The 26,444-nt window shown below is 45.0% G+C and overlaps 2 protein-coding genes across 21 annotated transcripts in view; one reads left to right on the top strand and one right to left on the bottom strand.

Annotated features, from left to right (window-relative positions):
• Window positions 1-26,444, bottom strand: part of NUSAP1 (nucleolar and spindle associated protein 1) — a 93,185-nt gene that overhangs the window by 40,448 nt on the left and 26,293 nt on the right. For all 19 annotated transcript variants that reach the window (XM_077939116.1, XM_077939115.1, XM_077939119.1 and 16 more), the window contains exon 4: window positions 8,484-9,378. In XM_077939116.1, the coding sequence (XP_077795242.1) occupies window positions 8,484-8,576 (93 nt within the window). In that variant the 5' untranslated portion in view covers window positions 8,577-9,378. The remainder of the gene's footprint in view (window positions 1-8,483; window positions 9,379-26,444) is intronic.
• On the top strand, window positions 8,926-24,954 carry OIP5 (Opa interacting protein 5). 2 transcript variants are annotated; one of them, NM_001258125.1, is given in 5 exon segments: window positions 8,926-9,294; window positions 9,553-9,619; window positions 14,099-14,221; window positions 20,575-20,656; window positions 24,396-24,943. In NM_001258125.1, coding segments are annotated over 5 exon segments (690 nt in total). In that variant the 5' UTR covers window positions 8,926-8,972; the 3' UTR covers window positions 24,492-24,943.

Below are 26,444 nucleotides of genomic sequence, written 5' to 3'. Positions count from 1 at the left end.
ACAGTTTTTGCTGTTCTTGTATTCATTAAATGTACTCTGGTCAGACCATAGGACTAGAACTTAGAAAGAATGGGTCTCTGCTAGATTAGACTTCAGCAAGTGTCTGCACAGGGCAGTTCTCAGATAAAAGATGTGATGTGTCTAATTGCTGAGATCTGAAGGATGAAAGGGAGAGCTGGACATAGAGAAACAGGTAGAGGAATGGCACAGCAAGGCAACAGTGAGGGTGTTTACAGAACTTAAGTTCAGTGTGGTTGGAGCATGGAGCTGGTGTGGGAGATAGTAGGAGACAATGTTGGGAAAGTGAGCAGGGCCCTGATGTTACCCGGCCTTACAAGCCTTTAAAGAGTATGAATTTTACCCTCCGAGAAAAGGGCAATCTCTGAAGAGCTTGCAGCAAGGCAGTGGGTAACCAATTTTGCATTACTCAGAATGATTACTCTACCTGAACAATGTGCAAGATGCATTTGATGGGGATGAGCCAGAGATGCTGTGGCCTGAACTAGAGTGGGGCTAAGGCAGTATGGATGAAGTCAAAACCTTCTTAGGAAGTGAAATCAGTGTGAACATGAGAGTTGAGAAAGAGGGAAACTTCGTTATGCCGAGGTTTCTGGCTTGGACAGCTGGTGAAGTGTGGTGTGGTCCCTAAGATGAGGAATGCCAAAGGTGACGGGGTCTTAGGGGGATGGTTATAGGTCTCTGTGGGGGGAAGGGAACACGGAGCTTCTCTTCCCAGCCTAGGAAAACTTCCCTTCTTGTTCTTTCCTGAAAGGAGAATGTTAATTTGATTGGTTACATTTTCCTGTGCTTTAAAAGTCAAGTTTGGTTGAGCGCAGTGGCTCATGCCTGTAATTCCAGCACTTTGGGAGGCTGAGGCAGGTGGATCATGAGGTCAGGGGTTTTAACCCCGCCTGGCCAACATGGGGAAACCCCATCCTAATAAAAATACAAAAATTAGCTGGGCATTGGTGGCGTGCACCTGTAGTCCCAGCTACTTGGGAGGCCAAGGCAGGAGAATTGCTTGAACCCAGGAGGCGAAGATTGCAGTGAGCTGAGGAGATCACGCCACTGCACTCTAGTCTGGGCGACAGAGCAAGACTCCATTTAAAAAAAAAAAAAAAAAAAAGTCAGGTTTTTTGGCTGGGTTCTCTTTTTCTTCCTCTTCTACCCAGCCATGCAGTTGAGGGCCTGAGCCATCCTTCTCAAGGTGGGCCCAGTCACCAGGCTTGGCTCTATTCTTCTCATGCCTTTTATCATGGGCCATGTGTCCAGTAAAGAATGGCAGAGATCTTGAAATTTGATTTGTACTCAAGCTTTTGCTTGTGGTGCAAGCCTGAGCCACATTCTCCAATCCACTTTACCAGAATGCTCTGCATCAAGACATCGGGCACCATTTCAGCTAGTAATAAAGTGGTACCTTATTTTCTACTTGTTTTTTCTCTGGGAAGGGGATGATTGGCAGGGCAGAATTCAGGCATTCTTGATTTTTCTAATACCTTCTTAATATACCTTCAAAATTTCACCAAACGTACAAAAATGCATGAAGCGAGGCACCTGCGGCAGAACCCAGTGAGGAGGGTGAATGATATGAGGTGGTGTTCAAGAGTTGTGCTGAAGGTGCAGATGTTAGTTATCAGCATATATTTGTGCATTCCTTCAACAAGCATTTATTGTGCTGGGCCCTGTTCCAGACACTACAGAGTGATGAATTAAACAGACAAGGTAATTGCCCTCCAGGATCTTCTAGCAGTGGTGAAACAGTCTGTTACTCAAGAAAGCTAGAAATGAATGATATGACATCAGGTATTATGATGCAAAAATAAAACTGGGCAACTGGGGTGGGGTGGGGATGCTACCTGAATTAGGATGGTTGGGAAAGGCCTCTCTGAGGTGGTGGCTTGAACTGAGATGTGAATGAGGAAAGAGGTAGGAGGTGAAGAGCACTCCAAGCAGAGTGAGCACCAAGAACAGGAGCCCTGAGAGGGACCCATGAGTTGAAAGACAGAAATTGCTCTTATGGTAGAAGCATGGTGAACAGAGGTGTGTGGAGGGCAGGGAGATCAGAGAGGTGACCAGAGGCTGGGTCAAGTAGAGAGGTAAAGGCCACAGCAAAAATTATGAATTTCGGCCAGGTACAGTGACTCATGCCTGTAATCCCAGCACTTTGGGAGGCTGAGGCGGGTAGATCACCCAAGGTTAGGAGTTCAAGACCAGCCTGGCCAACAGGGTGAAACCCTGTCTCTGCAAAAAATATAAAAATAGCTGGGCATGGTGGCGGGCACCTGTAGTCTGAGCTACTCAGGAGGCTGAGGCGGGAGAATCCTTTGAACCCTGGAGGTGGAGGTTTCAGTGAGCCAGGATTGCACCACTATGCTCCAGCCTAGGTGACAAGAGCGAAATTCTTGTCTCAAAAAAAAAAAAAAAAAAAAAAAAATCAATTCCCCTAACTTGTTATTAGAAAAAAAAGTCAGGCCTATAGAAAAGTCAAAGTAGGCTGGGTGCGGTGGCTCATGCCTGTAATCCCAGCACTTTGGGAGGCTGAGGCAGTCAGATCACCTGAGTTCAGGAGTTCCAGACCAGCCTGAACAATATGAAGAAACCCTGTCTCTACTAAAAATACAAAATTAGCTGGGCGTGGTGATGCCTGTAATCCCAGCTACTTAGGAGGCTGAGGCAGGAGAATTGTTTGAACCCAGGAGGCGGAGGTTGCGCGGTGAGCTGAGATCACGCCACTGAGCAAAACTCTGTCTCAAAAAAAAAAAAAAAGTCGAAGTAGTGTAATAAACACTCATATTTCCCACCAAGATTCAACAATCATTTGCATTGTCTCATATTTGGTTTCTCTATATTAACATATATTTCTTGTGAAAGAATTTGAAAATGAGTTCCAGACATCATGATACTTCACCACTAAATATATCAGCCACACCTCCTAAAAATAAGAAGAGATTTTCCCACGTAACCTCTAATGCATTCATGTACTCAGGAAAAGCCTAATATCAACTAATATGTAGCCCGTGATGAAATGTCCTTCTCTCCAATTTTAGCTATTTTCTTTTTAAAAAAATTTCCCTCCAAATCAGGGTCAAACTAAGTTTCTCTCATTACACTGGAAAAAGTTTAGATTTTATTTTAAATGTGAGAGGAGTCACTGGATGGCACTGATCAGAAAAAGACACATTCTAAGTTTTTTTTTTTTTTGGAGACAGAGTCTCGCTCTGTCACCCAGGCTGGAGTGCAGTGCCATGATCTTGGCTCACTGCAGCCTCCACCTCTTGGGTTCAGGGATTCTCGTGCCTCATCCTCCCGAGTAGTTGGGATTACAGGCACATGCCACCACGCCTGGCTAATTTTTGTATTTTTTTTTTTTTTTTTTAAGTAGAGATGGGGTTTTGCCATGCTGGCCAGGCCAGTTTTGAACTCCTGGCCTCAAGTGATCCAACCACCACAGCCCCTCAAAGTGCTGGGAGTACAGGCATGAACCACTGTGCCTGGTTGCTCTCTCTTTTTTTTCTTTTCCCTAAGTTTCAAATATCACTCCAACTACCAAGAGAACACTACTGTGAGGTAAGAGTTGAGGCAGGAAGCCCAGTAGGGAGACTGAGGCAGTGGTCAAGAGATGAGAGTGCTGTGGCACAAGTTTGCAGCGTTGGAGATGGTGCCCAGAGGTCAGACTTCAGGTCTGTTTAGGAGGAGGTGCTGACAAGGATTGATGGCTGTGGGTGAAGGAGGGTGATCCAAACTGGGCCTGACCCATGTACTGAGAGGGGGAAGAGACTGTCAATGCTTGGACCTGAACGTGTTGTTGAAAATGCACTTAAATACACGAGTCAGCATCCTAGGGGAGAGAGAGGTCCTACTGGAGATGTGGGTTTCGGAGGCATTAGCTTCTGGGTAAATTTTAACTTATGGGAGTGGCCGGATGCAGTGGCTCATCCCTGTAAACCCAACATTTTGGGAGGCCAAGGCAGGTGGAGCACTTGAGGTCAGGAGTTCAAAACCAGCCTGGCCAACATGGTGAAATCCTGTCTCTACTAAAAATACAAAAAAATTAGCTGGGCATGGTGGTGGGCTCCTGTAATCCCAGCTACTCAGGTGGCTAAGGCAGGAGAATCGCTTGAACCTGGGAAGTGGAGGTTGCAGTGAGCCGAGATCGCGCTACTGCACTCCAGCCTGAGTGACTGAGCAAGATTGCATCTCAAAAAAAAAAAAAAAGAAAAAGAAAAAGAAAAAGAAAAAAAAATGGGGTGGATAAGATTACCCAGGGATAGAGCACAGTTAGAGAAAAAGAGAGAGGAAGAGAGCCCTGGGGGCACTCCACATTTAGAGATCTGGCAGATGAAGAACCAACCAAGGAAACCAGAAAGAAGTGCTAGTAAGGCAGGACAGAGTGAAATATCAAAGTCTAGAACAGAAAGTGGCTGGAGCAGAGGGGCATGTTCAATCATGCCAAATGCTACTGATAGGCCCAGGTGAGGGGAGAGAGGGAAACTTTGTAAGATGGTGACCTTGATACAAGCAATTTTAGTAGAAAAGAACAGAAAAATAGGGCAGTAGATGGAATGAGGACATGGGATCAGGAGAGGATTTTGGCTTTTTTATTTTTTTGAAAGATGGGTGATATTAAAACATGATTGCATGCCTTATGGCAAATAAGCTAGCAGAGTGGAGAAATTAATGCAGGAGAGAGGTTCTAATTGTAGGAATGTAGTCCTAGGGGAGGCAAGAGGGCTCAGGATCTTCAGCATAAATGGAAAGGTTGCTCTTAGACAGGCAAAGAAGCAGAGTATGCGCATGTAGATGCAGGGTGGCTAGAAGGTTTGGTGGTGCGGCCAAGACTAGGGGCTCACACCTGTAATCCCAGCACTTTGGGAGGCAAAGGCGCAAGGATTGCTGAATTTCAGGAGTTGGAGACCAGACAGGGCAACATAGTCAGACCTCATCTCTACTAAAATTTAAAAACAATTGGCCAGGCAGGGTGGTCATGCCTGTAGTCCTAGCTACTCAGGGGGGCTGAGTTGGGAGGATTGCTTGAGCCCGGGAGGTTGAGGCTGCAGTGAGCCCTGATTATGCCACTGCACTTCAGAGAACTCCAGCCTGGCTGACGGAGCAAGACTCTGTCTCAAAAAAAAAAAAAAAGAAGAAAAAAGAAAAGGAAAAAAGCAGGGGATTTGGTGGTTGAAGGATCAGGCAGTATTCTATCAATTTCATCTACTTTCCCATGACCTATGTGGTAAAGTCATCAAAGGAGGGAAGGGAGCCAAGTTGAGTCAAGATGATAAAAAGTAATTATCTTCAAAAATAGGAAAGTTCATGACTAAGAAGAAAATGGGCCAGGTGTGGTGGCACGTGCCTGTAATTCCAGTTGCTTGGGAGGCTGAGGTGGGAGAATGCCTTGAGCCTGAGAGGTTGAGGCTGCAGTGAGCCCTGATTGTGCCACTGCAGCCTGGGCAACAGAGCGAGACTTTATCTCAAAAAAAAAAAAAAAAAAAAAAAAAAAAAAAAAAGGAGAAAGATCAAATGCCCACATTAAGGTTTAGAGTTGCATATGTAAAATAAGTTCACTCAACAAAGTTAGGTGTTTTCTCCAGCTAGAGTTAGCTGCAGAGGTATAGGCAAAGATTAAGCACATAGTTGGGTTTAATCAGGCTTGGGTTTTGCCAGGTGAGTATAGGGAGGTGCAAGGAAGTGGAAATAGTGCCAGAGTTTGTAATTTAAGCTGGTAAGAAAGGAAGTGAGGGCATGAGTGACAAAAGGACCAGTCGCCACACTAATAATAATAGTCGCCATACTAATAATTAGTCGCCACACTAATAATAACTGGTTCCTTCAATTTGCTTTACCATTAAGAGAAGTCTCTCAAAAGAGCTAATATTATCTCTTATAAATTTATTTATTATTATTATTATTTTTTAGACAGAGTTTCCCTCTTGTTGCCCAGGCTGGAGTGCAATGGCATGATCTTGGCTCACTGCAGCGTCTGCCTCCCTGGGTTCAAGCAATTCTCCTGCCTCAGCCTCCCTAGTAGCTGGGATTACAGGTGCCCGTCACCACGCCCGGCTAATTTTTGTATTTTTAGTAGAGATGGGGTTTTGCCATGTTGGCCAGTCTGGTCTCAAACTCCTGACCTCAGGTGATACACCTGCCTCGGCCTCCCAAATGCTGGGATTACAGGCGCAAGCCACCATGCCCGGCCATAAATTTATTTTTAATAATATCATACTAGTAAAATTATCAAGATTTGATTAAACTGAAATAGTATTTACACTATTATACTAGTATATTTATACTAGTAAAATTTATTTAATTTATTTAAATTGTAGTGTTTCATTTTAATCAAATCTTGATAATTAGAGCAATTTATAAATTTTTTTGCTACGTACTACAATTTCAAAAGGCAATTGACTTAATGAGCACCTGGGTTGTACCAAGAGTTTTTAATTTAAAACATCTTATTATGGAAAATTTCTACAAAAGTAGAGAGAATAGTGCAATCCCCCCATGTACCTATTAGCAGTTTCAGTAATTATTAACATTCTGCGTTCTTACTTCATCTAGTTTCCCTCTTTTTCCTTGAGTATTCTACAGCAAATTTTACAGGTATCGTAACATTTCACCTATAAATACTTGATATGGGCCAGGCGTGGTGGGTCACGCCTATAATCCCAGGGCTTTGGGAGGCCGTGGTGGCCGGAGGATCGCTTGAGCCCAGGAGTTCAAGACCAGCCTGGGCAAGATGGTGAAACCCAATCTCTACTAAAAATACACACACACACACAGAGTCAGGCAGATAAAGGAGAAAGAAGGTGATCTGAGGCCAAAGGGTCAAAATGAGCAATGGGACAAAGACAGATAAAAGTTCCAAGTGTTCAGGGATGCAGCCGTGGATAAAAGATTCTAGCTAGGCAGCAAAAAAGCCTAAGGAATTTAGGCTGAGATATTAAGGCTTTGTTTACAAAGTATAGGGGAGCCACAAACCACTATAGCCCAGAAATATCCACAAGGAAAACCCTTTGGTCATTCAGCCCCAACAGGCACTTAGGCCCTGATTATTTTGTTTAAACAATTTAGGCCGGGCGTGGTGGCTCACGCCTGTAATCCCAGCACTTTGGGGGGCTGAGGCGGGCGTATCATGAGATCAGGAGTTCGAGACCAGCCTGACCAACATGGTGAACTCCAGTCTCTACTAAAAATACAAAAATTAGCCGGGCATGGTGACACGCGCCTGTAATCCCAGCTACTCAGGAGCCTGAGGCAGGAGAATCGCTTGAACTCGGGAGGTGGAGGTTGTGGTAAGCCGAGATTGCGCCACTGCACTCCAGACCGGGAGACAGAGTAAGAGTCTGTCTCAAAGAAAAAAAAAAAAAGAAAAGAAAAACATTTGTGACGACTGATTTAGGCATTTATTCAGTGTCAGTATCATAGCCTGCAGGACAAACCTAGAGAGCATACAGCAGTATTATGTGGGAAGTCTCAACTATTAACAAAATATATAAAACCGCTATCCTACATTGAATCCCCAAATCTTCTAACATCTTGTTTTTTGTTTGTTTGTTTTTGTTTTGTTTGAGACTGAGTCTCGCTCTGTCACCGAGGTTGGAGTGCAGTGGGTGCGATCTTGGCTCACTGCCACCTTGGCTTCCCAGGTTCAGGCGATTCTCCTGCCTCAGCCTCCCGAGTAGCTGGGATCACAGGCGAGTAGCTGGGATCACAGGCGTGTGCCACCACGCCCGGCTAATTTTTTAATGGCCAGGCTGGTCTCGAAATCCTGACCTCAGGTGATCCAACTACCTTGGCCTCCCAAAGTGTTGGGATTACAGGCATGAGTCACCGCGCCCGGCCAATTCCCCTAACATCTTGTAGCCTCGGAGTCAAAGACCTTACTGGTTTTGATAGATACCATCACCACAACAGTCATCAATAAGCACATGAGTATACTAGATCAGGGCTGAGTTATAAAAATTTACCCAAGGAGGTGGTCCCCTAAAAGTAGATTTTTTCTTTCCCCCTGACAGGTCCATCAATAAAGTATCAAGAGATTATCGGCAATATTACAAATCACTGAAGTCTGTGTGGGGTTTTCTAGAAGCTGAGCCAATTATTTACTTAATTGTCTAACGATTAACGACACCCCTTCTGCTTTCTGGGCCTGCGTTTCGTAATCGATGACCTGAGAGGTATAAAGTAATTTCAAAAAAAAAAAAAAAACCACAAAAAACGAAAAACAACAAACCACCCCTCGGAACAGAGGCTTATCATGTGAGCACCCAGACAAGCCAGCTTCAAAATGAGGTGAAAACTACAGTTCCTCTTCCGTTTATCAGAGTTCTAACTGGGACCACCGTGAACCACATCTACTGCCCGAGGGGCAGGGACGGCTGCTTCAGTCCCCGGGCTTCCCGCTCGGTCCCTTCGCACCGCATCTCCCTGAGGCCGCTACTCCCGCCGCGCCCGCCCAGGGAACTGCCCCGCCAGCGTCGTACCCGCAGGTTGGCTCGGAGACCCAGACTCTTGGCTAAGTTCTGCAGGTCACTGTACTTGAGGGAGTCCAGCTCCTCTAGGGAGGGGATGATCATCGCGATTCAAAATCCCGGTGATACTCAGAAGATGGATCACCAAGTCTCGTAAGCGAGGTTCAAATCCCTGGCGCCACTCTTAACTTTGACTAAGCTGAAATTTATAGACAGTTTAAATGAAGAATGCCGCGCTTCCATTGGTTGAAAATGCCTCAAAGGCGGGGTTTCTAACCCTGACCAATAGAAAGGCTGATTTCCCGTCCCAACAGTCGCGCGCTTTTCTCACACTTCACGAATACGCAGGCGCCGAAGGGCCTGTAAGGCCGGTTCAGGTAACGAGTGCGCGGACTGGGACTCCAGTGCTTGGATTGCCCACGATGTCCAATGAGGACGCAGGAGCTGTGCTTGGGGCGGGGCCTGGCGTGTATTCGAAACGACGGCGCCGGCTGAGAGAAGATGGCGTTTCAGCCGCGGCGGCATCGCTCCCCTTGTGCAACGCCGCCCCAGGGTGACTTTTGTGATGGCACTGAGAGGGCGATTGACGAAGCATCTTTTACGACCTCCATGGAGTGGGATACACAGGTGGTGAAGGGGTCCTCGCCGCTCGGCCCCGCAGGGCTGGGGGCTGAGGAGCCGGCCGCCGTCTCGCAGCTGCCGTCTTGGCTGCAGCCTGAGAGGTGCGCTGTTTTCCAGTGCGCACAATGCCACGCCGTGCTCGCCGACTCGGTGCACCTCGCCTGGGACCTGTCGCGGTCCCTTGGGGCCGTGGTCTTCTCCAGTGAGTGCAGTGAGGCGTTCGGGAAAGGCAGAGGCTAGCCCGAGAGGTTGTTCCCGCCTTCTCCACCGGGTGGCAGAGAACCACCTGGGGAAGAAAACGGAATGAAAATTTGGAAGCACATAACTCCTTGGCCTGGGGATGGGGCAGGGAACTGGGGAGTCTCCTGACATTTATGGCGGGGATGAGTCTGTCTAGAGGAGAGATTTTCCATTTCAAGGCCCGCAGAGTATGAGTTCTGACCCGTGTTTGTGTTCCTAGGAGTTACAAATAACGTCGTTTTGGAAGCGCCCTTCCTAGTTGGCATTGAAGGTTCACTCAAAGGCAGGTACGTATTGATAATTACAGATTGGTCTCTAGTCCCTGACTTTATGAGACTGAGGAGCGTGGAACTGACATGTACTTGTTGAGCAAGTCTGTTGACAGCATTTCCTTTTTTTTTGTTGGTTTGATTTTTTTCTTTTTGAGATGGAGCCTCACTCTGTTGCCCAGGCTGGAGTGCGGTGGCGCGATCTCGGCTCACTGCAAGCTCTGCCTCCCAGGTTCACACCATTCTGCCTCAGCCTCCCGAGTAGCTGGGAAGGCATGTGAAGTCATGCCAAATTGTGAATATGAAGAAAAAAATGGGGCCGGGCGCGGTGGCTCACGCTTGTAATCCCAGCACTTTGGGAGGCTGAGGTGGGTGGATCACATGAGGTCAGGAGTTCAAGACCAACCTGACCAACATGGTGAACCCCCGTCTCTACTAAAAATACAAAATTAGCCGGGCATGGTGGCACACACCTGTAATTCCAGCTCTTTGGGAGGCTGAGGCAGGAGAATCACTTGAACCCGGGAGGCAGAGGTTGCAGTGCACTGAGAACACACCATTGCACTCCAGCTTGGGCAGCAAGAGCAAAACTCCATCAAACAAACAAATACATGGAAATTAAAAGTGCTACTCCAGTTATAAGCTGATATGGAGGAAGTTTGAGTGGTATGAGTAGAAGATCAAACCAGCCACAGCATTCCTTTAAACCAAAGCCTAATCCAGAACAAGGCCCTAACTCTCTTCAATTCTGTGAAGGCTGAGAGGTGAGGAAGCTGCAGAAGTTTGAAAGTAGCAAATGTTGGCTAGGTGCAATGGCTCATGCCTGTAGCCCCAGCACTTTGGGAGGCCGAGGTGGGTGGATTGCTTGAACCCAGGAGTTTGAGACCAGCCTGGGCAACATGGTGAAATGCTGTCTCTACAAAATACAAAACAATTTAGCCGGATGTGGTGGTGCACACCTATAGTCCCAGCTGCTTGGGAGGCTGAGAAGGAAGGCTGGCTTGAGCCATAGAGGTCGAGGCTACAGTGGAGCTGTGATTGTGCCACCACACTCCAGCCGGGGTGACAGAGCAAGACTATCTAAAAAAAAAAACAGAGGTTGGTTCTTGAGATTTAAGGAAAGAAACCTTCTCTATAACAAAAGTCCAAAGTGAAACAGCAAGTACTGATGCAGAAGCTGCAGAAAATGAAAGTGGGTACACTAAACAACAGATTTTCAGTGCAGATGAAACAGCCTTCTATTGGAAGAAGATGCCATCTCAGACTTTCATAGGTAGAAAGGACAAGTATTACCTGGCTTGAAAGGAGCTGGTCACAGTGACTCACACGTGTAATCCCAGCACTTTGGGAGACCAAGGTGGGAGGATTGCTTGAGCATAGGAGTTCAAGACCAGCCTGGGCAACATAGCAAGAACCGATCTCTACAAAACATTTAAAAATTAGATGGGCATTATAGTGTGCACCTGTGGTCCAGCTAATTGGAAGGCTGAGGTGGGAGGATCACTTGAGTCTGGGATGTCAAGGCTGTAGTGAGCTGTGATGGTACCACTGTACTCCATCCAAAAAAAAGAAAAAAAAAAGCTTCAAAGGACAGGCTTTCTCTCTTGTTAGGGGCCAATGCAGCTGATGACTTTAAGTTGAAGTCAATGCTCATTTACTGTTACTATCTATAGCTACTATAGATAGTTATTCCTCTGATGGATATGGGCAAAGTAAATTGAAAACCTTCTGGAAACCCAGCTAAATTTTGTATTTTTAGTAGAGACGGAGTTTCACCATGTTGACCAGGCTGTTCTCAAACTCCTGGTCTCAGGTGATCTGCTCGCCTCCCAAAATGCTCAGATTATAAGCGTGAGCCATTGCGCCCGGCCCAGTAAATTAATTTCCACTGACACATTTGTTTATAAGTACTGTGCTTTGTCTGAACTAATTAATTCCTACGTGGAATTTCAAATTAATGACACTTTATTTCACAGTTTGCTTTTTGGTTACCTATATTCACAAGATTACTATATGTGTGGTGTGGGACTTCATTTACCAATAAACCTAATATATTTTGTTATTTGTTCTTTTTTAGTATCCATTGACATGAATATTTCTTTTTAGCTATGTGTTTTTTGTTTTTTTTTTTTCTTTTTTAAGACGGAGTTTTGCTCTTGTCGCCCAGGCTGGAGTGCAATGGCACAATCTCCGCTCACTGCAACCTCCGCCTCCCCGGTTCAAGCGATTCTCCTGCCTCACCCTCCTGAGTAGCTGGGATTACAGGCACCCACCACCATGCCTGGCTAATTTTTGTATTTTTAGTAGAGACAGGGTTTCACCATGTTGGCCAGGCTGGTCTTGAACTCCTGACCTCTGGTGATCCACCTGCCTTGGCCTCCCAAAGTGCTGGGATTACAGGCATAAGCCATCATGCCCGGGCTAGCTATGTGATTTTTATGTTGTATTTTGTTAATAGAATTCTGCTAGCCTGGGAAGTAAGACCCCATTTCTTCCAAAAAAAATTAGTAGGGCATGGTAGCATGCACCTGTAATCCCAGCTTTGGGAAGCTGAGGCAGGTGGATCAGTTGAGCCCAGGAATTCAAGGCTGCAGGGAGCTATGATTGTACCACTATGTTCTGACCTGGGCAACAGAACAAGAACCTGTCTTAAAAAAAAAAAAAAAAATTCTTCATAGCATACTCTATATTAATATAATTAATTTTTCCTTTACCAAAGCACTTTAAAATTGCCTTTAGCACATGCATGATGAAATACTTTCTTAAAGTGCTTTTCTTTTAGAAAATTTTTTTGGCTGGGCGCGGTGGCTCACGCCTGTAATCCCAGCACTTTGGGAGGCCGAGGCGGGCGGATCACAAGGTCAGGAGATCGAGACCACGGTGAAACCCCGTCTCTACTAAAAATACAAAAAATTAGCCGGGCGCGGTGGCGGGCGCCTGTAGTCCCAGCTACTCAGGAGGCTGAGGCAGGAGAATGGAGTAAACCCAGGAGGCGGAGCTTGCAGTGAGCCGAGATCGCGCCACTGCACTCCAGCCTGGGCGACAGAGCGAGACTCCGTCTCAAAAAAAAAAAAAAAAAAAGAAAAAATTTTAATTTTATTTTGAGACGGAGTGTTGCTTTGTTGCCCAGGCTGGAGTGCAGTGGCACTATCTCGGTTCACTGCAAGCTCCGCCTCTTGGGTTCACACCATTCTCCTGCCTCAGCCTCCCGAGTAGCTGGGACTACAGGCGCCCGCCACCACACCTAGCTATTTTTTAATATTTTTAATAGAGACGGGATTTCACCATGTTAGCCAGGATGGTCTTGATCTCCTGACCTCGTGATCTGCCAGCCTCGGCCTCCCAAAGTACTGGGATTACAAGCGTGAGCCACCGTGCCTGGGCTGTTTATTTATTTTTTAAGACGGGGTTTTACCATGTTGCCTAGGCTGATCTTGAATTCCTGGGCTCTAGCTATCTGCCCACTTTGGCCTCTGAAAGTGCTGCGATTACAGTAGGTGTGAACCACTGTGCCTGACCAAAATGTTCCTGTTTAATATTTAAATATGTCTTATATACCAGCAAATATGATGACTTGCTCAAGAATTGTAATGAGAACTAAAATCAACATCTGACTCTTCATCAGTAATCTTTTCAGAGGATAAGGAAAGCAAAATAGATGGCTTGCTAGGGTAATGGGATTCCTTTTTCTTTCTCTTTTAGTCTGGGCATTTTTTCATTAACTTTTTTTTATATATGCAAAAGACAAATCTTTAGTTCTATGAACAATTTGTTTAGTAAAGCCCCAGTCAACATGATTATTTTTTCAACAAATGTGAATTTATATAATGATAGCCATTTTACACGGTGATTTGTAGTTTTAAATGTTTTAGTATTAATCAGATTAGTTAGCTCTTTTTCTGTTTATTAGGGGTAAGTTACCTTTCTCTACTGAAGTGACAATTATACATCCATGACTGCTTTGACCAGAATATAAGAGGGTATCCGCAATCCAGCATGTAATTAAATTATAACGTGAATTACCCTTTCTTGAATGTGATATTCTTTCAGTCTCATTCCTATTACAATATAATTTTCACCCTGACTTAGGTGTTAGGAATGCTTCAGAGACTAGTTATTTTTTATTTCTTACATGATTTTTTTATTCTTTTTTTTTTTTTTTTTTTTGAGACAGAGTCTCGCTCTGTCGCCCAGGCTGGAGTGCAGTGGCCGCATCTCAGCTCACTGCAAGCTCCGCCTCCCGGGTCTACGCCATTCTCCTGCCTCAGCCTCCCGAGTAGCTGGGACTACAGGCGCCCGCCACCTCACCCGGCTAGTTTTTTGTATTTTTTTTTTAGTAGAGACGGGGTTTCACCGTATTAGCCAGGCTGGTCTCGATCTCCTGACCTTGTGATCCGCCCGTCTCGGCCTCCCAAAGTGCTGGGATTACAGGCTTGAGCCACCACGCCCGGCCAATTTTTTTATTCTTACCCATATTCTGTTTTTCCCTACTCCTAGTACTTACAACCTTTTATTCTGTGGTTCCTGTGGGATTCCCATTGGTTTCCATCTGTATTCTACCCATGCTGCCCTGGCTGCCTTGAGAGGTCACTTCTGCCTTTCCAGTGACAAAATGGTGTGGTGAGTAGACTTAGATATTGATCATCAAATACACTTATTTATTTATTTATTTATTTATTTAGAGACAAAGTCCATCAAATAAATTTTAAAAGATTTTTCAGGAAAGAGAAAGTGGGCTGAGCACAGTGGCTCATGCCTGTAATTCCAGCACTTTGGGAAGCTGAGGCGGGTGGATCACTTGAGGTCAGGAGTTGGAGACCAGCCTGGCCAACATGGTGAAACCCGTCTCTACTAAAAATACCAAAATTAGCCAGGTGTGGTAGACACCTGTAATCCCAGCTGCTTAGGAGGCCGAGGCATGAGAATTGTTGGAACCTGGGAGGCGGAGGCTGCTGTGAGCCGAGATTGCGCCGCTGCACTCCAGTCTGAGAGACAGAGTGAGATTCTGTCCAACTACTTGGGAGGCTGAGGCAGGAGAATTGCTTCAACCTGAAAGGTGGAGGTTGCACCGTGAGCTGAGATCGTGCCACTATACCCCAGCCTGGGTGACAGAGCAAGACTCTGCCTCAAAAAAAAAAAAAAAAAAAAAAGACAAAGCGTTTGTACCAAAGAAGATGCTAAAGTCAGGCACTGTCTTTGACAAAAAGATAGCAGTGGGCCAAGTGTGATGGCTCACGCCTGTAATGCCTGTGCTTTGTGAGGCCAAGGTGGGAGGACTGCTTAAGGGCAGGAGTTCAAGACCTCCATGGGCAATATAGTGAGACCCCTATTTTTTTATACAAAATAAAAAAAAATTAGCTGGATCTGGTGGTGGCCTGCCCCTGTAGTCCCAGTTACTTGGGAGGCTGAGGTGGGAGGATCACATGAGCCCAAGAGTTCAAGGTTACAGTTTGCTGTGATCACACCACTGCATTCCATTTTGGGTGACAAAATGAGACTCCATCTCTTAAAAAAAATAAAAAGATAGCAGTGGGACCAAAATATAATCTTATAACATTATGATTATCTTCCATGTCTTCTTATACCACATCTTAAGAAGCATCCATGGAAGAATTCAGAGGGTAGTCTTTCATTAAATAAACTTTTTGCCAGATGTGGTGGTGTGTGCCTATAATTCTAGTTACCCAGGAGGCTGAGGCAGGAGGATCCCTTGAATCTTGAAGGTGTTTGAGATCAGCCTAGGCAACATAGTGAAGCCTCCTATCTCAAACTGCCCCCTTAAAAAAATAAATAAATAAAAAGAACATTGTATGACCAGGCGCAGTGGCTCACGCCTGTAATCCCAGCACTTTGGGAGGCCAAGGTCGGGAGTTCATCTGAGGTCAGGAGTTCGAGACCAGCTTGACCAACATAGTGAAACCCCATCTCCTTTAAAAATACAAAAATAAGCCAAGTGTGGTGGTGCCCGCCTGTGGTCCCAGCTACTCGGGAGGTGAGGCAGGAGAATTGCTTGAACCCAGGAGGTGGAGGTTGCAGTGAGCCAAGATCGAGTCACTGCACTTCAGCCTGGGTGACAGAGTGAGACTCCGTCTCAGAAAAAATAAAAATAAATAAATAAAAGATAAAAAGATCATTCTAGAAAGTAAGCTTTTGCAAAATAATGTTGTAGTAGATACCTTTTGGATTTGTGCCCAGCCTCTGTCTCCCTCTAATGGGGGGGCCTTGTATATTTATATCATGTGTGATTCCCACTCCCAGGTACTGGATCAAGAATGAATACCTGGCCAGGCATGGTGGGTCATGCCTGTAATGTCAGCGCTTTGGAAGACTGAGTTGGAGGATTGTTTGAGCTTAGGAGTTTGAGAATAGCCTAGGCAACATAGCAAGACTCTGTCTCTACAAAAAATTTAAACTATTAGCTGTGTGTGGTGGTGTATGCCTGTAGTCCTAGCTACTCAGGAGGCTAAGGTAGGAGGATAGCTACAGCCCAGGAATTCAAGGTTACAGTGAGCTATGATTGTGTCACTGTATTCTAGCATGCGGAGCAGAGCAAGACCCTGTCTCTTAGAAAAGAAAAACGGTGCTGGGCATGGTAGCTCATGCCAGTAATTCCAGCACTTTGGGAGGCTGAGGCGGGCAGATCATGAGGTCAGGAGATCGAGACCATCCTGGTCAACATGGGGAAACCCCGTCTCTACTAAAAAATACAAAAAAATTAGCTGGGTGTGGTGGCGTGTGCCTGTAATCCCAGCTACTTGGGAGGCTGAGGCAGGATAATCACTTGAACCAGGGAGTCAGAGGTTGCAGTGAGCCGAGATCGCACCACTGCACTCCAGCCTGGCAACAGAGCGAGACTCTGTCTCAAAAAAAAAAAAAAAAAAAAAAGAGAAAAATGGATACCCGATCCAAACTAAGCCAACCAGTTTTCTACCCTAGGAATTTGAAATAGGGCCCAGAAATACCAGTTACGTGTAGATGGTACTAGTGTTGAAGTTGGGAAGTGAAAGCTGTATGTATGGGGTAGCTATTTCCTATATGATGCATGTAGCTGCTGAGAAATCTTCTCTGCAGTAAAACATGAAGCAGACAGAGAAAAGTAAAAATAATGATCATGTAGCCTCATAGCATCAGAAAAACTACCCTACTGGCTATCCTTTCTCATGAATTACATTGGCTATTGCATTAGTTTCCTAACAAATTACACTTTTAAGCTTTTCTACATATTACAAGAAACTGAAACATCCTTCGAAGTCTTTCCTTGACCATTAAAAAACAAAAACAAAAACAAAACAAGCATTGACAACCCAGTTTATGTAGGCATTATGCTTATATCACTGAGTTCTTAGTATAGTCTAAGAAACCTAGGGCTCAAAGAGGTGGAAGAGCTGAGATTTGAGCACATCTTAACTCAAATGCTTATTTTTCATAAAACTAAAAGGTTTCCTTTCTCTCGTTTGTTTCTTTTTTTTTTTCTTGAGATGGAGTCCCGCTCTGTCGCCCAGGCTGGAGTACAGTGGCGTGATCTTGGCTCACTGCAAGCTTCGTCCCCTGGGTTCGTGCCATTCTCCTATTTTCCTGCCTCAGCCTCCCAAGTAGCTTGGACTACAGTTGCCCGCCACCACGAGTGGCTAATTTTTTGTATTTTTAATAGAGACAGGTGTCACCGTGTTAGCCAGGATGGTCTCGACCTACTGACCTCGTGATCCGCCCGCTTTGTCCTCCCAAAGTGCTGGGATTACAGGTGTGAGCCCCCACGCCCAGCTGCTTTTTCTCATTTCTTATGCTTAGATAGATGTTTCTAGCTGAGTTATGGTTGACTAAACAATAAAACTTATTAGCAAAGCCAGTCCTTTACCATGGGTTGTTCACTGTGCATTAGGTATACCATTTGATCTTCATTGCAAATTTCCAACACAAAATATATATCTGAGATGGATTGATCATTTATTCTTCTTTTATTTTTTAAAGATGGAGTCTCACTCTGTCACCCAGGCTGGAAGTACAATGGCATGATCTTAGCTTACTGCAACCTCCGCCTCCTGGGTTCAAGCAATTCTCCTGCCTGGGCTTCCCAAAATGTTAAGATTACAGGCATTAGCCACCATGCCCAGCCTCAATTTCTAGATTCTTAAGCAATTTCTATTTAGAATTAACTTTAAAGCAGGAAAAAAAAAAAAAACCTGTAAATGTGTGCTGTTAGTAATCCCACATCTTTTCTAGAAATCAGTACAAAAGTAAATGTTCTAGAGGAGCAATAATTGCATTTTTGCTAGGGTAGTAAGCTTTTAGTAACATATTTTTAACATAAATTTGAAAATGCATTATGAGATTTTGGTTAATTTCTTTTTTTTTTTTTTTTGAGACGGAGTCTCGCTCTGTAGCCCAGGCTGGAGTGCAGTGGCCGGATCTCAGCTCACTGCAAGCTCCGCCTCCCGGGTTCACGCCATTCTCCAGCCTCAGCCTCCCGAGTAGCTGGGACTACAGGCGCTGCCACCTCGCCCGGCTATTTTTTGTATTTCTTAGTAGAGACGGGGTTTCACCGTGTTAGCCAGGATGGTCTCGATCTCCTGACCTCGTGATCCGCCCATCTCGGCCTCCCAAAGTGCTGGGATTACAGGCTTGAGCCACCGCGCCCGGTCTGGTTAATTTCTTAATATTTAAAATGAGTTGGATAAAAGGTCAGGACATTCTTTTCAATTAAATAGAAATTTTGGCCTTTTCCTCTTGGATTCAGGATGGCTGCTGCAATTACAGTCATTACATCTATTGATGATAGCATTCTAAACATGAAGGAAAAGGATATGGAGAGTATGGGAACACAAGAAAATTCCCCCTTTTCATCAGCATAAATTTTCTTTTTTTTTTTTTTTTTTTTTTTTTTTGAGACAGAGTCTTGCTCTGTCACCCAGGTTGGAGCACAGTGGTGCGATCTCAGCTCATTGCAACCTCTGCCTCCCAGGTTCAAGTGGTTCTTTTGCCTTGCCTCCCAAGTATTTCGGACCACAGACGCACTCCTCTACGCCCGGCTAATTTTTGTCTTTTTAGTAGAGATGGAGTTTTACCATGTTTGCCAGGCTGGTCTCAAACTCCTGACCTCAGGTGATCTGCCCACCTTGGCCTCTCATAGTGCTGGGATTACACTCATGAGCCACAGCGCCCTGCCGGCATAAATTTTCTTAATCTTTTTTTTTTTTTTTTTTTTTGAGACATGGTCTGTCTGTCACACAGGCTGGAGCTATCATGGTTCACTGCAGCCTCAACCTCTTGGGTTCAGGTGATCCTCCCAACTCAGCCTCCCAAGTAGCTGGGACTATAAGCATGCCACCACATCTGGCTAATTTTTGTATTTTTTGTAGAGATGGGGTTTCACTTATACGAGGCATGGTGTCTCATGCTTGTAATCCCAGCACTTTGGGAGGCTGAGGCAGGCGGCGGACCACCTGAAGTCAGGAGTTCAAGACCAGCCTGTCCAATATGGTGAAAACCTGCCTCTGCTAAAAATACAAAAATTAGCTGGGCATGGTGGTGGGCACCTGTAATCCCACCTACTTGGGAGGCTTAGGCAGGAGAATTGCTTGAACCTGGAAGGCAGAGGTTGCAGTGAGCTGAGATCACGCCATTGCACTCCAACCTGAGCGACAGAGTGAGACTCCCTCTCAAAAAAAAAAAAAAAAAGGAAAGGAAAGGAAAGAAAAAGAGATGGGGTTTTGCTGTGTTGCCCAGGCTGGTCTTGAATTTCTGGTCTCAAGCCATCTGCCTGCCTCAGTGTCCCAAAGTGCTGGGATAATAGGTGTAAGCCAGTATACCCAACCAATTTTCTTATCCTTGTTGGCCAGAACTATGTCACATGATCACTTTATTTGAGAAAGCAAATATGTAACAGGAGGCTCGTGGCAAAAATCTGGATTCTGTTGGCAATAAAGAAGTGAGGAAGGCTGGGCTTGGTGGCTCACGCCTATAATCCCAGCACTTTGGGAGGCTGAGGCGGGGGGGATCACCTGAGGTCAGGAGTTCGAGACCAACCTGGCCAACATGGTGAAACACCGTCTCTGCTAAAAATACAAAAATTAACTGGGCGTGGTGGCGCAAGCCTATAATCCCAGCTACTTGGGAGGCTAAGGCAGGAGAGTCGTTTGAACCCGGGAGGCAGAGGTTGCAGTGAGCTGAGATCGTGCCACTGCACACTAGTTTGGGCAACAGAGTGAGACTCCATCTCAAAAAAAAAAAAAAGTGGGGAATAGCTACTGGGAATAGGTGACCAACACTTTGTCTCACACTGGGATTACTTTCCTTCAAACTGTGCTACAGGATCCCACTGATGAAGTGTAAAGCTTATAATCATCATAATTATTCATATGAGCCTGGTTTTTGTCTTTAGTTTACCATGAGATAATTTTGTCTCTGGTAGGATGAGGCAGAGATCCTCTCCGATTTGTTTATTTTTGAATTTGTTTTTCCAAGGAAATGCAGTCATCCTTCAGTATCCGTGGTTTGAGGACCCCACCAGATACCAAAATCCATGGACACTCAAGTTTCTGATATTAAATGGTATAATATTTGCATATTACTTTTGGATATCCTCCTTTTTAAAGTATAAAAGTACATATTTTATACTTTAAAATAATCTCCAGATTACTTATGACAGCTAATGTAAATGCTATGTACATTACAAGTATGCATAGGAAATTTACAAAGTTGTTGTATTGTTAAGGGAATGATGACAAGAAAAAGTCTGTACCTGTTCAATACAGACACAATCCAGTTTTTTTTCCCCAAATATTTTTAGTCTGTGGTTGTTTGAATCCGATGCTGTACCCGTGGATATAGTGGGCCCACTGTAACATCATGAGTTTTGAAGTGAAAATCAGTAAGAAGGCTTTTTTTGACACACATTTTCTTTAGAAGGCAAGTTTGGTTCATTTATAATCTTAACCATGGTATGACACTAATATTTTCTCTTTTTTCCTATCTAGCTATCTCTTAAAAACAAAAGCCATAGTAAATGCATCAGAGATGGATATTCACAATGTATCTCTATCAGAAAAGATTGCAGAGGTAAAATTTCATGATGGTTGTATGCTTTTTTAAAATACAGACAACTCTTGATAACTTCTACCAATGGACTTGGGGATGATGAAATAGTATGATGCTCAGTAATCCTTTATACTTGGTTTGACCTTCCCTATCGAATTTGTAACGAAAAGCAAAATACTAAAACCACACTGTAAGGTGTAGTTCAGGAAGAAAGGAAAAGCTGCTCAACTGCTGCACTCCTGTGTTCTCCTTTGTGCTGGGAATGGATATCATCATCTTGCCATAGAGCTGTCTTCCTTGCAAACACCTTGTAATTGCTCAACTGTCTCAGTTGTAAGAGTGAAGAAACAGTTATTAAGAATTCTTGGTCGGGCGTGGTGGCTCACGCCTGTAATCCCAGCACTTTGGGAGGCCAAGGTGAGCAGATCGTGAGGTCAGGAGATTGAGACCATGCTGGCTAATACAGTGAAACCCCATCTCTATTAAAAATACAAAAAATTAGCCTGGCGTGATGGCACATGCCTGTAGTCCCAGCTCCTTGGGAGGTGGAGGCAGGAGAATCGCTTGAACTGGGAGGTGGAGGTTGCAGTGAGCCAAGATCACGTCACTGCACTCAAGCCTGGGCAATAGAGTGAGATTCGTCTCAAAAAAAAAAAAAAATTTAGCCGGGCATGGTGGCAGGCACCTGTAATCCTAGCTACTCAGGAGGCTGAGGCAGGAGAATCACTTGAACCTGGGTGGGCGGAGGTTGCAGTGAGCCGAGATTACGCCACTGCACTCCAGCCTGGGCGACAGAGAGAGACTCCGTCTCAAAAAAAAGAATTCTTGGCTGGACACCACGGCTCATGCCTGTAATCCCAGCTCTTTGGGAGGCTGAGGCGGACAGATAATCTGAGATCAGGAGTTCGAGACCAGCCTTACCAACATGGAGAAATACCATCTCTACTAAATACACAAAATTAGCCAGGCGTGGTGGCACATGCCTGTAATCCCAGCTACTGGGGAGAGGCTGAGACAGGAGAAGCGCTTGAACCCCGGAGGCAGAGGTTGCGGTGAGGTGAGACTGTGCCATTGCACTATAGCCTGAGCTACAAAAGTGAATATCCGTCTCAAAAACAAAAACAAGCTGGGTGTGGTGGCTCACGCCTATAATCCCAGCACTTTGGGAGGCTGAGGCGGGCAGATCACCTGAGGTCAGGAGTTTGAGACCAGCCTGAGCAACATGGAGAAACCCTGTCTCTACTAAAAATACAAAATTAGCCTGGCGTGTTGGCACATGCCTGTAATCCCAGCTATTCAGGAGGCTGAGGCAGGAGAATCACTTGGACCTGGGAGGCAGAGGTTATGGTGAGCCAAGATCTCACCATTGAGAGCGAAACTCCATCTGAAAAAAACAAACGACAAAAAAACAATTCTTACTGGCCGGGCGCGGTGGCTCACATCTGTAATCCCAGCACTTTGAGAAGGCAAGGTGGGTGGATCCACGAGGTCAGGAGTTCAAGACCAGCCTGGCCAAGATGGTGAAACCTCGTCTCTACTAAAACTACAAAAATTAGCCAGGCGCAGTGGCAGGCACCTGTAATCCCAGCCCTGCTACTCAAGAGGCTGAAGCAGGAGAATCGCTTGGACCCGGGCGGCAGAGGTTGCAGTAAGCCAAGATCACGCCACTGCACTCCAGCCTAGGTGACAGTGAGAATCTGTCTCAAAAACAATAATAATAATAATTGGTATGGGAAATGACTTTGGAATGGCAGTATCAGGAGTTTCATGGATAGGATCCAGGAAGAATATTATAAAGGAAACAGCCGGGCGCGGTGGCTCACACCTGTAATCCCAGCACTTTGGGAGGCCGAGGCGGGCGGATCATGAGGTCAGGAGATTGAGACCATCCTGGCTAACACGGTGAAACCCCGTCTCTACTAAAAATGCAAAAAATTAGCCGGGCATGGCAGCCGGCGCCTGTAGTCCCAGCTACTTGGGAGGCTGAGGCAGGAGAATGGCGTGAACCCGGGAGGCAGAGCTTGCAGTGAGCTGAGATCCGGCCACTGCACTCCAGCCTGGGCGACAGAGCGAGACTCTGCCTCAACAACAACAAAAAAATAAATTAAAAAAAATAAAGGAAACAACCATCTTAAGTCTCTGGAAATTTTTGTCAAGGTATATGGCAAATAGAGAAACATTTATTTAGTTTTGAGACAGAATTCTACTCTGCCTTCCAGCTGGAATGCAGTGGCATAGTCTCAGGTCACTGCAACCCCCACGCCTCCCAGGTTCAAGCAATTCTCCCACCTCAGCCTCCTGAGTAGCTGGGCCTACAGGTGCGCACCACCATGCCCGGCTAATTTTTGTATTTTTTAGTAGAGATGGGGTTTCACCATCTCTACTAAAAATGTTGGCTAGGCTGTTCTCGAACTCCCGACCTCAGGTGATCCTACCAAAATGCTGGGATTACAGGTGTGAGTGCCAGGTTCAAGTGCTTCTCCTGCTTCAGCCTCCCCAGTAGCTGGGAACCCAGTTGCCCTTGCCCCCAGCTTGCTTGTAGGGTGGAAATCCCATGCTGGGAGGGGCAAATGGAGATTATCAGAAGCCACTGCTCTTGCCCTGCTGAGTAACACCACTTAATTTTGTTCTAAATATAGCTGTTCTAAGGTGTAAGAACTTTTAAAAATTATCTAATTGCAACAGTTGTCTGTTCTAAACCTAATAACCAGAGTTAACTTTGCAGACCATTAGTAGTATATTAAAATCAGAGAGGCATTTGTTACTGTTAACAAAGGGTTAAAAGAAAAGCTAAATTCTCACCACTGGAAAAGAAGACTCTCCATAAAGCTCTGTGACCACATGTTATTCATCTTCACAGTAGCAGGGCTGCTCAGCAATGTTTTGTCTTTTTTTCCATGAAACTTTACATCTGAGGATCTTTTGTTTCTTGTTTGTTTTTTTGTTTTTTGTTTTTTTTTTTTTTGAGACGGTGTCTTGCTCCATCGCCCAGGCTGGAGTGCAGTGGCACAATCTCAGCTCACTGCAAGCTCCACCTCCCGGGTTCACGCCATTCTCCTGCCTCAGCCTCCTGAGTAGCTGGGACTACAGGCGCCCGCCACTGCGCCCAGCTAATTTTGTTTTTGTATTTTTGGTAGAGATGGGGTTTCACTGTGTTAGCCACAATGGTCTGTATCTCCTGACCTCGTGATCCGCCCAACTCAGCCTCCCAAAGTGCTGGGACTACAGGCGTGAGCCACCGCGCCCGGCCACATCTGAGGATCTTATTTTGTACTAGGTTGTTGTGTAAAGTTCTAGAATTAGAAGAAATTTATTCCTCAAATGCATTTACACATTGCCAGCTCCCAATTACTAGATATAAACTAGCTTAAATTTGAAATGGTGTTTATGACCAGCAAATTGATAGTTCAGCTTAAGATGCCCAGATATCCAGCTGGGTGTGGTGGCTCATATCTGTCATTCCAGCACTTTGGGAGGCCAAGGCAGGAGGATCACTGACGGCCAGGAGTTCAACATCAGCCTGGGCAACAAAGCAAGACCCCATCTCTACAAAGAAAATTTAAAACACATGACTGTAGTCCTAGCTAATTGGGAGGCTGAAGTAGGAGGATCACTTGAGCCCAGGAGCTTGAGGCTGCAGTGAGCTATGATTGTGCCACTGTACTCTAGCTCAGGCAACAGAGTGAGACCCTGTCTCTTAAAATAAATAAAAATTAAAAAAGAAGCCCTGATATATATATATGTCTATTTTTCTTCCTAGCTGAAAGAGAAGATAGTGCTAACGCACACTCGCTTAAAATCACTAATGAAGATTCTGAGTGAAGTGACTCCTGACCAGTCCAAGCCAGAAAACTGATCTTGTACCAGAGCTTGAGTGTCAGGTTCAGGCTTTATTGCTGTCTTCAACAACAGGTGCTGTTTAGTCATTTCTCAGAAAGACTGGCTTTGGGAAATGCAGTTTCTATCTACCATTAGGCTGATTGTCCAAATGATTTGTGAAGCTGTTTTTAGAAGATGAGAAACTAAGGATTCTTCTGTTTTATAGCTATTTGCCTTAAGAACTTAGATTCTGATTGAATTCATAATACTTATTTCTGAAGATGTCTTTGACTGTAAATTTAGGAATTAAGATGCAAAGTCCCATGTGTCCTCTGATCTAAAGTTGCATGGTTGGTCTGAAAATACAGTTGGGCTTAATGTTGAGTTCTAGTACTCCTGAATGGCGCAGTTGTTATGAATATTAATAAATCATTTTTTAACTTATGTAAAATACAGATCATAATATTCTATAGGTAATGTTTAATAAACTGCCTGAATAATATACAATTTGTCTCTCTTTTGGTTGTAAACTGAGGTTAACAGAGGAATAATGAAAGGAATGATAAAACATCAAACAGTCACCAAAGTACTGTTTTCTCTAATTTTGTTTTATGTAGCACTTCGAGTAACTTATCAAAATATTAATTTAATAAATATTTATAAAGTATTAGGCTAGGTGCTGGGGATAAAAGGTAAGCAAAAACAGACACACTGTTATCCTTAGAGTTTATAATCTAGTCAGAGACAGACATTCAAATAATCACATGAAAATATGTAAAATTACAGGCCTGGTGCGGTGGCTCCCATCTGTAATTCCAGCATTTTCAGAGGCCGAGGCGGGTGGATCACTTGAGTTCAGGAGTTCAAGACCAGCCTAGCCAACGTGGTGAAACCTTGTCTCTACTAAAAATACAAAAATTAGAAAAATTAGCCAAGCATGGTGATGTGCACCTGTAATCCCAGCTACTCAGGAAGCTGAGGCAGGAGAATTGCTTGAACCCAGCAGGTGGAGGCTGCAGCGAGCTGAGATCGTGCCACTTGCACTCCAGCCTGGGGGACAGAGTGAGACTCCATCTTTTTTTTTTTTTTTTTTTTTTTTTTTTGAGACGGAGTCTCGCTCTGTCGCCCAGGCTGGAGTGCAGTGGCCGGATCTCAGCTCACTGCAAGCTCCGCCTCCCAGGTTTACGCCATTCTCCTGCCTCAGCCTCCCGAGTAGGTGGGACTACAGGCGCCCGCCACCTCGCCCGGCTATTTTTTTGTATGTTTTAGTAGAGACAGGGTTTCACCATGTTAGCCAGGATGGTCTTGATCTTCTGACCTCGTGATCCGCCCGTCTCGGCCTCCCAAAGTGCTGGGATTACAGGTTTGAGCCACTGCGCCCGACCGAGACTCCATCTTAAAAAAAAAAAAAAAAAGATACATAACATTATGACTCTAGTAAGGGTTTTAAAGTAAGGGAACATAGGGATACACGCACATAAAGCAGGTAACTGATCTGGTCTGGGGTTCAGGGAAAGAAAGCCTCTGTAGTAGAAGTAGAAGTGAAGTTTCAGCAGTGGTCTGAAAGATGAATAGGAATTAATAAAGGATGGCATATATACAAAGGCCCTATGAGGTCCTTAAAAGAAGGCCTGCCTAATCAAATTTACTTTTTCAGAATGTCACTGTGGTTGTCCTGTGGAAAACGGGTGGGAAGGGCCGCAAGCAGACCACTAAGGAGAGCCTTTGGCACTAGCACAGTCAAGAAATTACATATCCGAGTGGTGGAGGATACAGAAGCTAGTAATAGCAGAATATTTTTTCTATTTTTTCGAGATGGAGTCTCGCTCTGTTGCCGAGGCTGGAGTGCAGTGGCCTAATCTCTGCAGCTGCCATCTCCTGGGTGTTGAAGCGATTCTTCTGTCTCAGCCTCCTGAGTAGCTGGGATTATAGGTGCATGCCGCCACACCCGGCTGATTTTTATTTTAGTAGAGATGGGGTTTCACCATGT

This window comes from Macaca mulatta, chromosome 7 (genome assembly GCF_049350105.2).
Source record: "Macaca mulatta isolate MMU2019108-1 chromosome 7, T2T-MMU8v2.0, whole genome shotgun sequence".
Taxonomy (NCBI): domain Eukaryota; kingdom Metazoa; phylum Chordata; class Mammalia; order Primates; family Cercopithecidae; genus Macaca; species Macaca mulatta.
The sequence above is the reverse complement of the archived record's forward strand: the minus strand, read 5'-3'. Positions and strand labels throughout refer to the sequence as shown.